The sequence below is a fragment of the Panthera onca genome, chromosome F2 (genome assembly GCF_046562875.1).
Source record: "Panthera onca isolate mPanOnc1 chromosome F2, mPanOnc1 haplotype 2, whole genome shotgun sequence".
In the NCBI taxonomy this organism is placed as follows: domain Eukaryota; kingdom Metazoa; phylum Chordata; class Mammalia; order Carnivora; family Felidae; genus Panthera; species Panthera onca.
In genome coordinates, this window is record NC_138356.1 from 28,722,261 (window position 1) to 28,735,258 (window position 12,998).

At 37.9% G+C, this 12,998-nt stretch overlaps 1 protein-coding gene across 1 annotated transcript in view; it reads left to right on the plus strand.

Moving 5' to 3' along the window:
* STMN2 (stathmin 2) overlaps nucleotides 1-12,998 on the plus strand; it is a 45,772-nt gene that overhangs the window by 17,955 nt on the left and 14,819 nt on the right. Inside the window, exons 2-3 of the mRNA XM_060610773.2 lie at nucleotides 7,614-7,709; nucleotides 9,844-10,016. Coding sequence (XP_060466756.1) covers nucleotides 7,614-7,709; nucleotides 9,844-10,016 — 269 coding nt within the window. The remainder of the gene's footprint in view (nucleotides 1-7,613; nucleotides 7,710-9,843; nucleotides 10,017-12,998) is intronic.

Here is a 12,998-nt window from a genome sequence, read left to right on the forward strand (position 1 = left end):
CTATTTGGCTGCCTTGAAAACGGGTACTGAAGATCATCAGGATGTGGAAACTGTAACATTAAGATGCTTCGTTTTCATCTCAAAGGCTCTGTTACTCTCACAAATTCCCAGAGGCACCCAAGAATAATATCACTATAATAATTTTTTTTAATATCAGGTAGTTCTAAACCTGATGCACATACTGTGCATTTTACAAAATTTCATTAAATGAGACCCTGGAATTCTCATTACATTTTTGGAAGCAAGCAAAACGACTGCTCTTCCTACATGAGATTTTTGTGGACTTTGCCTGAAATGGTTACTTTCTGTTAGTTATTTATGTGCCATTCATTTCCTACGAAAACATTTAGGAATACTAGTATGAAGTATAGATTGTATACTATCCAGATAAGGATTCTATCCAGCGAAACCTTAAGAAATATCATGTGGCAATAACACCAAGCTAAAATAACTTTTATTCTCAGTTGATGCTGGTAACTATTCTAAGTACTATGTATTTTGTAAGACATACTCAGAAATAAAACAGCAATAGGGAGCTTTTCAAATGCAGAGAAACTTCACGCTATTCCAAGAAAGTACAAGTTTACATAGAAACTCTTCAAGAAATACGCTTTCATCTTTTAGCAAGTTTTCAGACTGAGAGAAGAATTAAATCAAGATTAATTTATAGGGCTTGTCACACAAATTGCTGTTGAGTCTCTGCTTAATCCTACTGTGTTTTCATACGGTGTTTTATATAAATTAACGTATTCCAATATATGAAGATGAACAACCCCGTCTTGTGACTGATATATAGGATTTCCTTTGAATTCATTTTCTGTGTCCTCAGTTATGTAAACCACTGGTCCATTCAAGGGGAAAGCCAACTGGCCCATTAACAGAGGTAAAGTCATCTGAATCTTATAAGACAGGTTTTATTTTTTGCAGTTGTGATAACAGATTTGCATTTTTCCATTTCTGAAAGTTCTTGCTTTCACTGAGAACATAATAAGTAATTTACTGTATTTGTAGTTTTGTACCACTTTATTCAATGCAAAGACACAAGTCATGGACTTCATTCTAAATCCATATGAAATAGAAGCAAGAACTTCTTTTTCTGGAGAAAGGTCACACATTACAACAAAGTGAAGAAGGAAGCCAACATCCTTATCATTGATAACCAAAACATTTTTTATTCTAGAAATTGAGCCCACAAATGCAATAATTAGTCTGCGTAGGCACTGTGATCTTTGCTGAATTAGAAATGAATGAAAATGTTTTTCTAGTCTTCCACCAAAAATATTAAGAAGTAATGGGGAGTGATTTAAACTACTTAGGTGCCACATTAAGCAATTATGGAGACACAATTCAGGTCATGGCAGCCTCAAATGACAGCTGCATCCGGCTCAGGAGACTACAGGGCAGGGAAGAGTCATTCCTATGTGAGAACTGTACTTAGCCAGATGGACCAACTCTCCTGAGTGTCTGAGATGGCTTTCTGTCATTTAAGTGCCAATCAATCGAGCTATCATTTTAAGCTTATTCATATAACCTGGCCATGTTGAGGGCTTAAAAAATATATCCTTTAGTACTCAAAATTAGCTTGGTAAGAAAGTCTTGAAATATAAACAGAATAAAGTGCTTTCATTACTCCTATAAACCAGTGTAGTTTTATCTCCATGTAGGACTATAAGAATTTCTTTCATTAGAGAGAGAAAAAAAAAAGGACCAAACCCTGCACGATAAGTAGGATTCTTATTAAACTCAGCCAGAGCTGTAACTGGAATGAGGGTAAGGTAAGGTCTCAGATTGGTACAATTTACTGCTCTTATTACAGTCTTGATTACAAGGACTGATTCATGTCATCCAATTTCTTTTCCTTGTCACAATTTTTTTGCCAAGAATCAACTGAATTGAAATTTAAGAACCTCCTATGTTTCTGTACAGCCCAGTGATGGGTTGTACAGCTTTGACCTTAAATGTCCCCTAATTTGATTTGATACCTATTCCTGCAGAAAAAGTATGCTGTATCAGCTGATCAAACATTAATCTTTCAAACCCTCCTTGGTCATTATATCTTAGGAAGCCATAATTTGGGGGGTGGGGGAGAGGTGGGTAGAATGAATATAGACTGAATCCATTTCTGTACTAAGCCAATTAGCATTACATCATCATAGCAGAAATATCTAGAACATTATCTCATATCAGTGATCTTCTGGGATGTTAAAATAGATCTTCAAAAATGTAAGATTTATTTTTTCATTTAAATGTTGAATCTTAAATTACATTTTCATCAACCATATTCATCAACCTTTTTTTAAGGTCCAAATTCAAGCTAATGTACTATACAAGTGTTTTAAATAAAATCCTTTTAGTCTGTTTCATCTTTCAAGAAGCAAATCACAGTGGTAGAGTTCCCAAAAGTATTTCTAAATGGGATGACAGATTTGACTTTTAAAAAATAATCTGACCTCAGTCTCTAGGATCCCAAAGCAATCGAACTACCAAATGCAATACACACACACACACACACACACACACACACACACGATATGGTCAAAATCAAGTTAAAAGGAGGATGAAGAGTTTAATTTATGACCTGGAAAAGAAAGGTACCAGAAACAGAGCTGGAAGATTACTGATTCTGATCTATGTAAAGACTATATATTTAAAAGAGTAGGGAAATAATTATATATGTGCATTTGTCTATTTCATATTTTACTAAATAAACATAACCTCTCTGCTGCTTTAATCTAATCTAATCCAAGATCTAATCTGACCATGAAATCTCTAGTATTGATCATATTGTTCTCCTTGATGCTTTTTGTTCCTCAAAGGAAAAAATACTCTTCAGATTCACATACACACATACACAAAGGAAAAAGAAAAAAATAGAGAAAACTTGGTAGTCGTCTGCCAAAATAAATCACTCTTAAAATATTCAATAACTGAATCATGGGAATCTACTCCCAAAGCCAAGAGCACACTATATACACTGTATGTTAGCTATCTTGACAATAAATTATATTTAAAAAAATATTCAATAACTGATTCAAAGGAGCTTTTTCCTTAAAATACCTGGGTAACTACCACTTGGTCCACTTGCCTCATTAGCTGTGATATGAATGTTAAAGATATATTCAGTCGTATAAGAATATATACACTCAGTGATCCTTTTGAGAAACTGTTCCTGAGTTTTCTAGCCATCTCTGCACCAATATTTACTATCCAAGCAAAACACACAAGTGAGAAAAAGTTACATTTTCTTTCTGTAAATCTCTATCCTGAATTTATAGTCATGGAGTCAATAAGTCACACGTGGGAATTAAAGAATAAATGCCAAAGAAAAATGGGAAGAGAAAAAGATCTTGGATTCTTTATTTTAAAAGTGGGTAGTAGTAATATACATCATTTTCTTGTTAAGCACAATTTGTAGATGGCCAAGGTGTGTGTAATGCATCTGAACAAATTGTTGGAGGAAGTAAAGAGCATTAAAAGCAGGACACATAGAGTCAGACAGACCTACATTCAAACTGAACTCCACGCTTTATGATCAGTTGGATGTTGGGCAAGTTACTCCACTTCTCTGCATCTTTTTCTTTCATCTGTAAGTCTAGCCTAATTATAATACCTTCTCATAGCATTATTCAGATGATTGAATGAGAAAATTCATGCAAATATCTTAGCCCAGAGCCTGATATATTGTTTGTGCTCAATAAACAGCAGCTTTTACCATTATTCACAGTTCCTTGTAGCCATTTGGAAGAATGGAAAACAATGTTCAAAAATCATTAGGTCACATGGATATTGCAATAGAACCGTTATACATCATATGGGTTACATTTTAAATGAATTCACTAGACAAATGCGCAAACTTGCACACATTAATAGTTAATAGCAAATGCGACCAACTATGAGAAAAATTATATGGAATTACCTGTTGCCTCCCACATCCTTACAAACATGCTTACAATTCTACTTCGTGTTGGGATGTAGTGAAAAATTAATATATGCCGAGTTCCAAACACTGGTGAACGGACCTATCAGTTTAAAGTATGAAATATCAATAGTGAAATGTTATTAGCACATTTCTAATAGCCTTCGCATTTGCTTGGGATTTTTCATTGTTGGTAAAAGACGGTTATCCAAATTACATATATTTCAACCCACACTCTATATTCTGCTAGGCCAACTCATTTTACTGGGCTCAGTTTTAGTGACACTTGGAAAGCTTCCCTGACCACCCAACCACAAGGATTTCTTGCTGTCTTCCCTCTACCCTTGGTTCCAAATACAGTTATTATTTACTGTCCATTCTTCTTTCCTAAAGTCTCTTGGATCTTCCCTTTCTTTTTCCGTTGCCATTTCCTACTGTTTTCTTAAGCCACGCCACATTTCCTGCTGAACTTCATTCAGTTGTGTCTTAAGTGTATCCCTTGGTAACAGATCTTTCCTGTATAAAATGGCTAGATAAATCTAGTAAGAGGCTTTCATCAGGTCACCCTCCCTTTCAAAATGTTCAATGGCTCCCTATTGCTAAGATCATTGTGATGGCCAAATTCTAAGAGTGAAAGAAGAGATTTTTAATGGCTTCAACCAGGACTTCCAGCTAACTCACTCATTTTCATCTCCGTGCCTCTCAAACTTCCCCACAAAAAAATATTCCTAAGAGTGGACTCAAACCTGATGCTTGAGCTTAAATTTCTTTTAAGTAACCTGTTTAAAATTCATGATATTCTGACGTTCTAGTTAAAAAATATAACTGTGTCTCTCAAAAATAAATAAACATTTTTTAAAAAATAAAAACAATAACTTTCTTTTTTTTTTAAACAATTGCTTTCTGTTCCATCCAGACCTGTGCTGTGAAATTTTTCATAGATAAGTAAAATGTAGCATTTGGCCTCTAAGAACCTATAGTTCTATAAACAAAAATTACACATCAAAAAATAGTAATGAATGACCCTAGACAATATAGAATCACGTAAAACGGTATATAATCAAGTACAGCCAACTAAAGGCAATAGGAGATCAATGTGGGTAGCACCCCCCCCCCCCCCAAGCGAGGGAAACGCTGGGAGGGAAGATCTGAATTGGGATTGAAATTTTGGCAAGAATTTAGATGAGAGGAGAGGATTAGGAAGGGCAATGCCACCTGGGGGAAAGTTTGGGAAACTGCACCCAGTGAAGAGGAAACTTCTGCCTTTACTGCAGAGCAACAGTCAAGAGTTGTTTGGGTTGTGGCTGCAACTGGTTTTAAGCAGCTCCCTAGGATTCAGAGCAACTATATGAGTGAGAATCTATGCAATGGCTGCTACTGGGTAGGTTCATGCCATGTAGAGTAAAGAATAAATCCAAACCAGCAATAAATACAATGTAAAGGGGCGCCTGGGTGGCTCAGTCTGCTAAGCATCCCACTCTTGATTTTGGCTCAGGTCATGATCTCTGGGTTCATGAGACTGAGCCTCACATCAGGCTCAGCACAGAGCCTGTTTGGGATTCTCTTTCCTTCTGTCTCTGGCCCTCCCCTGCTCACTCTCTCTGTCTCTCTCAAAATAAAAGAACTTATGTAAAGAATCTCTTAAGTAATCACCCACAAAGGTCAATGGGGTTTTGTCCCCAGACCATGTAGCAGAGGAAAGAAGAAAACTTTTTATCAATCATGGTTATCATACATTACACATAGGGCTTTAAAGTATTAGCCCCTGACAACTTTTATATCCCCTGCCTTTATTAAATTATCAAGCTTAACAGAGCAGTGGCTTTACTGAAAATTATTGAATTTTGTTCACAAGAAACTGAAGACAGAATTGAGGAGTATTTTTTTTCAGTGGGAATTCCTATTCTCCTATAGCTTTAATCAGTTACTACTTTATGAGAAGGAAAATCTTTTATTTTATTTTTATTCTTGGGTTGGCCCTCCCTAATAAAGTTGGTATCTTTAACATATGCTCCTAATATGAGCTTAATTTTGCAAATTACTCTCAATGCCATATTGCTTTATCTTACAAAAAGGCACAGCCTATAAAAACTTGCTGGTTTGGGTTTTATTCTTCATGGAATTGAGTGTATTAAATCATCAAATGTTTCTATCCAAAAGAAACTGTGAGGTACACTGAGCATCCATGTAAAGACTGCTTGGACCTTCATAAGTGACATAATTTCATTAACTAGATAGACAAAAAAGATGAAGAAATATAGTTTTTGCCTTCTAAAATTCCAAAGGCATCTGATAAAGTCTCTCAGAGTGGGTGTCAGGACTGTTATGGCAAAGGGCAAATTGTGTTGCTTATTTTAAAGGAAATCAGCTAAATAAGGAGGGAAATTCTCTTAAAGAGACCCTCTGGATGTGGTAGGTTGAACCATATACACAGTATGACAATATTTGATCTTTGCATATGGTTCAAAGATGTGCAAATATTTGCAGCCCTCTTGGCACATTGAATCTCCTCCCAAAAAGAGAGGTCGAAAAAGGCATCTTGGCAAACTTGACATTGATCAATTTCCTGCATTTTTATCTGGAGGCCACATATGACTTTATCCTCTGTGGGCCAGTGTTATTTGCAAAATTGTTGATGGGGTGGGCGGACAGTTCGCTAAATGATCTTTTAGGACCCTTCTAATGTAACATTCTGTAGTTCTAAAGCATCTGGGTGTTGAATCTCTTTCCTCTTAGCCAACAAAAGATGTACTTGTCAATAATGCCCAAATTAACCTTCTGGGAATTCCCATCTCCCCAAGGTACTCGCCTTCCCTTGGGTTGCTGTAATGATCAGAAGCCCCTCCCACGAGGTGAATGTTACCTTATGAGACTCAACATGTTAGACCATCGCCCTTTGTTTATACATTTTCACAAGTTAGTGCACAGTATACCTTCATTTTTCTTTCATTTTCTTAACTTATTGATAATCAACAATAGTGAGAAGTCCCCACCTCCTTATCCCCATCTGGTTGTGGTTCATCCTGGGAGGGAAGGAGGAAGGGAATCACTCGCTGAATTACTGCGCCTGCTTGGCAAGGTGGGTGCCCAAGCTGGGTTATACAGAGGAAAGGGGAGCCTCATCAGATCTCAGATCTAGGTTTATGGTGTGTGTGGAAAGAAGTTGCTACAAGAAAGTGCACTTGGGGATGAAGAGAAAGCAGCAACACGGGTCCTTGGAGGATGTATCTGCTTAATAACCCTCCTGATGGGTTCTCTGCCTATCCCCAGCTGAATACATGGCCACTGAGGCCGAAGCAGCAAAGGACACCTCCTGAGTCATACTTGTATATACAGTAGACCTGCCTACATTTGTGCTAGAACAGACCTATCTCTCTGCTAACTTTGTCTGTTTTTGCTTCTTCCATGGCTTTTCTGTCTCTCCTCCCTGTCCTGCTGGATCTCAATTCCTTCTACTTTCCTTTCTTTCTCTAACTTCCTTTCTCTCACTTTATAGTTAACCTGCTATAACATGTAATTTGTGCCCTCTGGAATAAGGAATACACACTTGAAAGTCCCATTTCAGTCTTTATTTTTGCAGAGCGGGGTCCCTGGCAATATTCATTCTGCAGGAGGCTGTAATATTATTTGGGTTAAAAGAAGCATTAAGAGGCAATTCAGGAAATGAAAGACACTAATCTTGAGCCTCTCGTTGTAGCCTACAAGGAAAAAATGAAGGAACTGTCCATGCTGTCACTGATCTGCTCTTGCTTTTACCCGGAACCTCGCAACATCAACATCTACACCTACGATGGTGAGTTCCCTGCAACAGAAATGCTCCTGCTAACAAGATCATTTGGAAAAGCTTAGATACCTTTGTTTCTCTCTCACAGCTCCTGGTATAATTAAATCGATATTTTGTAGATCTCACTATTGACTTGTTGTGTCTAGCTATTAGGTCTCATTGATTGCCTATTGCTTGAAACAGCTTGAGGGGCTTTTTTTTTTTAAGTAAACTCTACCCCCAACATGGGGCTCAAACTCACAACCTGGAGATCAAGGGTCACACGCTGCACTAACTCAGTCAGCCAGACGCCCCTGAAACAGTTTGAATTTGATGCTAACACCAGCACATTAATGTCTCTTAAGACACATGACTAGATTGTTAGCAGCATAGCAACACCCACAGCATGTTCAAAGCTTTTCTTTGCAAATAATATAATATGCTGAGCTTTAGTGAGGCCAGATCATAATTTGCAAGAAAATGCTTTATACTAAGGAAACTTCAAGAGTAAAAATCAACAACCACCACCGTTTTCCCCTTATCACTGTCTTCATAAAGTGTGCGTATTTTGTGCATGCATGTCCACAAGCTGACAAGTTTCCATGATAAATGTGACCTAGGACTAAGGCCCCAGATAACGAGAATTTTAAAAGAAAAGCCTAAAGCATTGGCATGACTACGAACTTCATTTGTAGCGCAACATTTTCAGTTTGATTTATCCAAATTCATTCTATTTAGTGCGGTTTTCCTCCTGGCTCTGCCACTATCTGCCTGACCTCAGGCAAGTTACTTTGATTTTTCTGAGGTTTACTTGTCTCTAGTATTTTCCTCCCGCAGTTGTTGTAGGGTTTAAGTGGTCAAATTCAAGTCAGATGCTTAGGCGCCAAGCCTGACCTCTGGTAAGCACTCAAAAATAGTAGCTATCACGACCAAACAATATCATCCTCACTTAGTTCAGTCAATTTAATCAAATGGTTTGATACCGTTATGTGTGTAGCAGATGGAGCTGAGGTATATTTTACTACCTGTGGACTGATCGTTTTTCTTTTCCATATGTGGAAACATACACTGAAGATAAGCTGAAGGCATCTGTAGCAGTTAACCCCTTCTGTGCCTTTACAGCCTGTTCTAGGACTCGGGCTTTTTCCTCCCAAAGTTATTCTATCACAGCACACGTGTCATAAATGCAATCATCACCATAACAATTAGCAATTTCATAAGGAGATGTCCTTCATGTGAAAAGGTTTCAGTTGCCAACCAAAACTTTCATTAGAACGCAAGCCCAGTGTCTGCTTTGTGTAAGTTCATTGAGCCAACAAATAAACCAGGGAGATTCTTACTCTGCTGGACACCAGTGACCAGTAATCCAGCCATGTTTATTCTAAGATTCTAATATCTCTCTACGTGTTGTCACAGAGGCTCCAAAGATAAGTACAGAACAGCCCTGTCCTTGGAGGAACTTAAAGCCTGGAAGAAGAGACATACGTACAATATACAAATAATCAGTAAGCAGAACACAGTGTGGTTAATTGTGCTAAACCAGAGGTTACACGAAGTGCACCAGTAAGACAGGAAAGACAGTGACAATGACAATTTCTGCAGCTTTAGGGATTGAAGCCGGGGGAAGTAGAAAGTCAGAAGTTATGTATAAGTTGAGTTTTAGAAGCTAAATAGGTAATTCAACATTGTTCGTGCACTGCGTCCTAGAGAATTTCAAATTTCCAATAAATCTTTGTTAACCTTTTTCTTCATCATTTAGCCTGAAAAATGCTCCAGCCATGGTAATTTTCAAAAAATAAATCTAAATCTGTACCTCTTTATTTTCATGTGAAGTTCATGTTTATTCAAGAGAAAAATAAAGTTTAGCTTAAAATCAATTCAGGCTATTTTTTTCCTAAGTATGCCTACCATTATTCAACTCCCTATGGACGTTGTTGAATTTCTCAACACTAAATATTTATTCTGTTAAAATATATCTGTCCTTATACTGATGAAAGAAGTCTAATGTGTTCAGAACAATGTAGAGCAAATAATCCCATGCAGCATTTTGCTATTTGCCAGAATAAGAATGCTACTTTCAATTGCCTGAATTCAAATTACTTAAATAAACACATGCTTCACACTCTGTATGTATGTTAACATTCTCAAATAATTCATTTCTCAGATATGGAAGTGAAGCAAATCAACAAACGTGCCTCTGGCCAGGCTTTTGAGCTGATCCTAAAACCACCATCTCCTATCTCAGAAGCCCCACGAACTTTAGCTTCTCCAAAGAAGAAAGACCTGTCTCTGGAGGAGATCCAGAAAAAACTGGAGGCTGCAGAGGAAAGAAGAAAGGTAACTTTTCCATACATTTTTAAATTCTGTCTTTACTCATTTTCTTCCCTTCCCTCCTCTTTTCCCTCCCTCCCTCCATCTCCTCTCCACACACTCCCCCTCCACGCACACACATGCTGGCAGAGGTTCCAGGAGACAACCACCTCTACACCTGCAACATCCCCAGCACGTGTAGGTCTTCAACAGACACAGAGCCAGGCTAGTTCAAGTAAACATTGCTGCTTTTAGGCTAGTTAAAGCCAAAGCCCTTAGACACTAAAAGTGCCTTTCTCCCTCTCCTGGATCCCTTATCATAAAATCTCCCTGCTGTAGTACACGGTGCATAACTGAGAAAGCACAGCCTTAAGTAACTTTACTCCAGTGTTTGGAGGTGGGGAGGGGTGCAGGAGTGGTGATTCCTCCTTCTCAGGGTCTGTGTCCTTTCCCCACTGGAACACATGGTTTTCCTTGAAACTATAGACCACCAGATCTTGTGAAATATTTCTTCCCAGATGCTGTTCACCCAGGAATAGGGGCCCCGAGCTTGACCTTGTCCTCCTAAAGGCCTCACTTCCTGCCCTTAAAGTTTGTGCTTCTAAGATCAGGACCTTCTCCGGGATCTATTAGTATCCTCCTCTACTCAGTTCCAAACCTTGATGGCATCTTTTTCCCTTTTTTCCATTAGCCTTTCTTTGTATTAGAGCACTTTTCTTTTTCCAAATCTCCAATTTTTCACAATCAGGTGACCAAGAAGCCAAAGGTACTAAAAATGAAGGGGCACTCAGAAATCCCAAGGACTCTGCACATAAAGATAGAAGTTATGTCTAAACACATGTGTACCATGTGATTATTAGAGTTCATCCCATCAAGATGCTCTTAATCAACCCAAATGGAATTATTTTTAGGAAATTCATTCCTACATTGTATTTTCCACTGACTTTATCATCATTTCTTTTTAGAAGCATGTAGTCACTAAAAATATGCTCCATGCATAGTCTTATTTGAATGGACAGTCCGCATTTATAATAATGTATAACTTTATTAATATATTGCCTATAAAAAGTTAGCCAATACATCCAACACCTCTATGTTGGATAGTTACAAAGAAAACAAAGATAGTCTTTCTCCTAAAAACTGAATTCTCTAACAGTCAAAGCGGGACAAAACCAAACACATGTATGTGTATGTACAAATAACAGATACAGTATGTGTATCTTCAGATCAGGAAGAAAGAGCCAAAGATTAGAAGTCCTCAGATTACATTTTCTGAACTAAAAATTACGTTCTGTTCTGACCTTTGTAGTTGAAAAATCTTCCTGTGTCAGAAAACATCCTAATCACATTTTCAGTTTTCACTGAAGAGTGAGGTTCTCCAAGCATCTGACAAGTATTTCTTTACATGTATATTTATTGTAGTTGGTCAATTACTGTTGTCATAGAGGTGGATTTTAAAAGGAGGAAACTGAGCTACTAACTCAAATCTGTGTACTGGAAGTTGCTTTAACAAATGTTGTTACTTAGAGCTTTCTTCTCATAGTAAAGCTAACTTAACTTGCATTTACGATCCATCAAGACTTTGCTGCCAACAGCTCTAAGTAAGTAACTCCAGCAGTGACAGTGGGTTGCATCAAAGCAGCTCAAGTCCTCTTAGAGGTAATGGGCACCAGGTACAGATCTTAGGTTGCCACATAGAGATGCCGTGACCTGATTAGAATAGGAAGTCAGTGACTGAGCTGCAACTGAAACTTTGAGATCATGGTTCAGAAGGCTGCTGGTGTTTCTAAGGTAATGTATTTGATTTGAAGGATATTATTAAAAGGAAAAGAACGACACAGAGATTATCAAAATTAACTCGCTGTTCTCACAAAACTCCCTGAGTTAGCTAATGACTGATTCCAGTAAAATTCCTACACCCTGGCAATGATAAATTATCAACAATTACACGTTTATATAAGTGAATGGAACTAGAAACCAGCCACATGGCTAAAAGACATTTACAAATATTATCTAACATTATGACACTAGGAAAAATGTTTTTTGAAACCCTTAAAATCAGTATTCCTTCACATGTCTGGTATTACTCGTTAAAATTTTCAAGGCAAAAATCATTGTATAGATTATGTCCTTGTAGTAGGGTTTTAATTAGAAGAAACTATAATTAACAGAAAGTGCCAACTTACAAAAATCATTAATTGATTTTATTCTGTTGGGTTGTGCTGACTTAATAAGTGCTCATTAGAAGAACTGTTAGTTCTCGTCAAAGAGCCTCCAGCCAGTGCATATATCTCAGTGATTACCTTAGTGAGGACATGCATGTAACCAAAACTCAATTCAACTAGCTAGAATACAAAGTGGGTATGTGACTAAAAAGTCTAGGAATGGTTACAGCTTCAAAAACAGCTGGATCCAGATCAAGCAATAAGGTCAGAAAACCTTCTTTTTATATCTGTCATCTGTCTCTTGCTGCATCTAATTGGTTTCAATACCAAGAAAGTTTAGTTTTCAACCATCAGTCCCCATTTCTTTTCCTCACAAATTAGCAACTCCTGCAGAGAGAGGGCTTTTCCTTCCCAATAGTTCTTTTTTTTTTTTTAATGTTTATTTTTGAGAGAGACAGAGCACAAGTGGGGGAGGGGTAGAGAGAGAAAGGAGACAGAATCTGAAGCAGTCTCCAGGCTCTGAGCTGTCAGCCCAGAGCCCAATGTGGGGCTTGAACCCATGAACCACGGGATCATGACCTGAGCCGAAGCAGATGCTTAACCGACTGAGCCACCCAGGCGCCCCTCAATAGTTCTTTTTTTATGTGTATTTATTTATTTTGAGAGAGAGAGAGAGAGGGAGAGAGAGAGAGAGAGAGAAAGAGAGAGAGAGAGAATGCATGGGAGAGGGGCAGAGAGAGAGAGAGAGAGAGAGAGAGAATCCCAAGAAGGCTTCATGCTGTCAACTCAGAGCCAGTCACAGGGCTCCATCTCATGAACTGGGAAACATGAAATCAAGACCTGA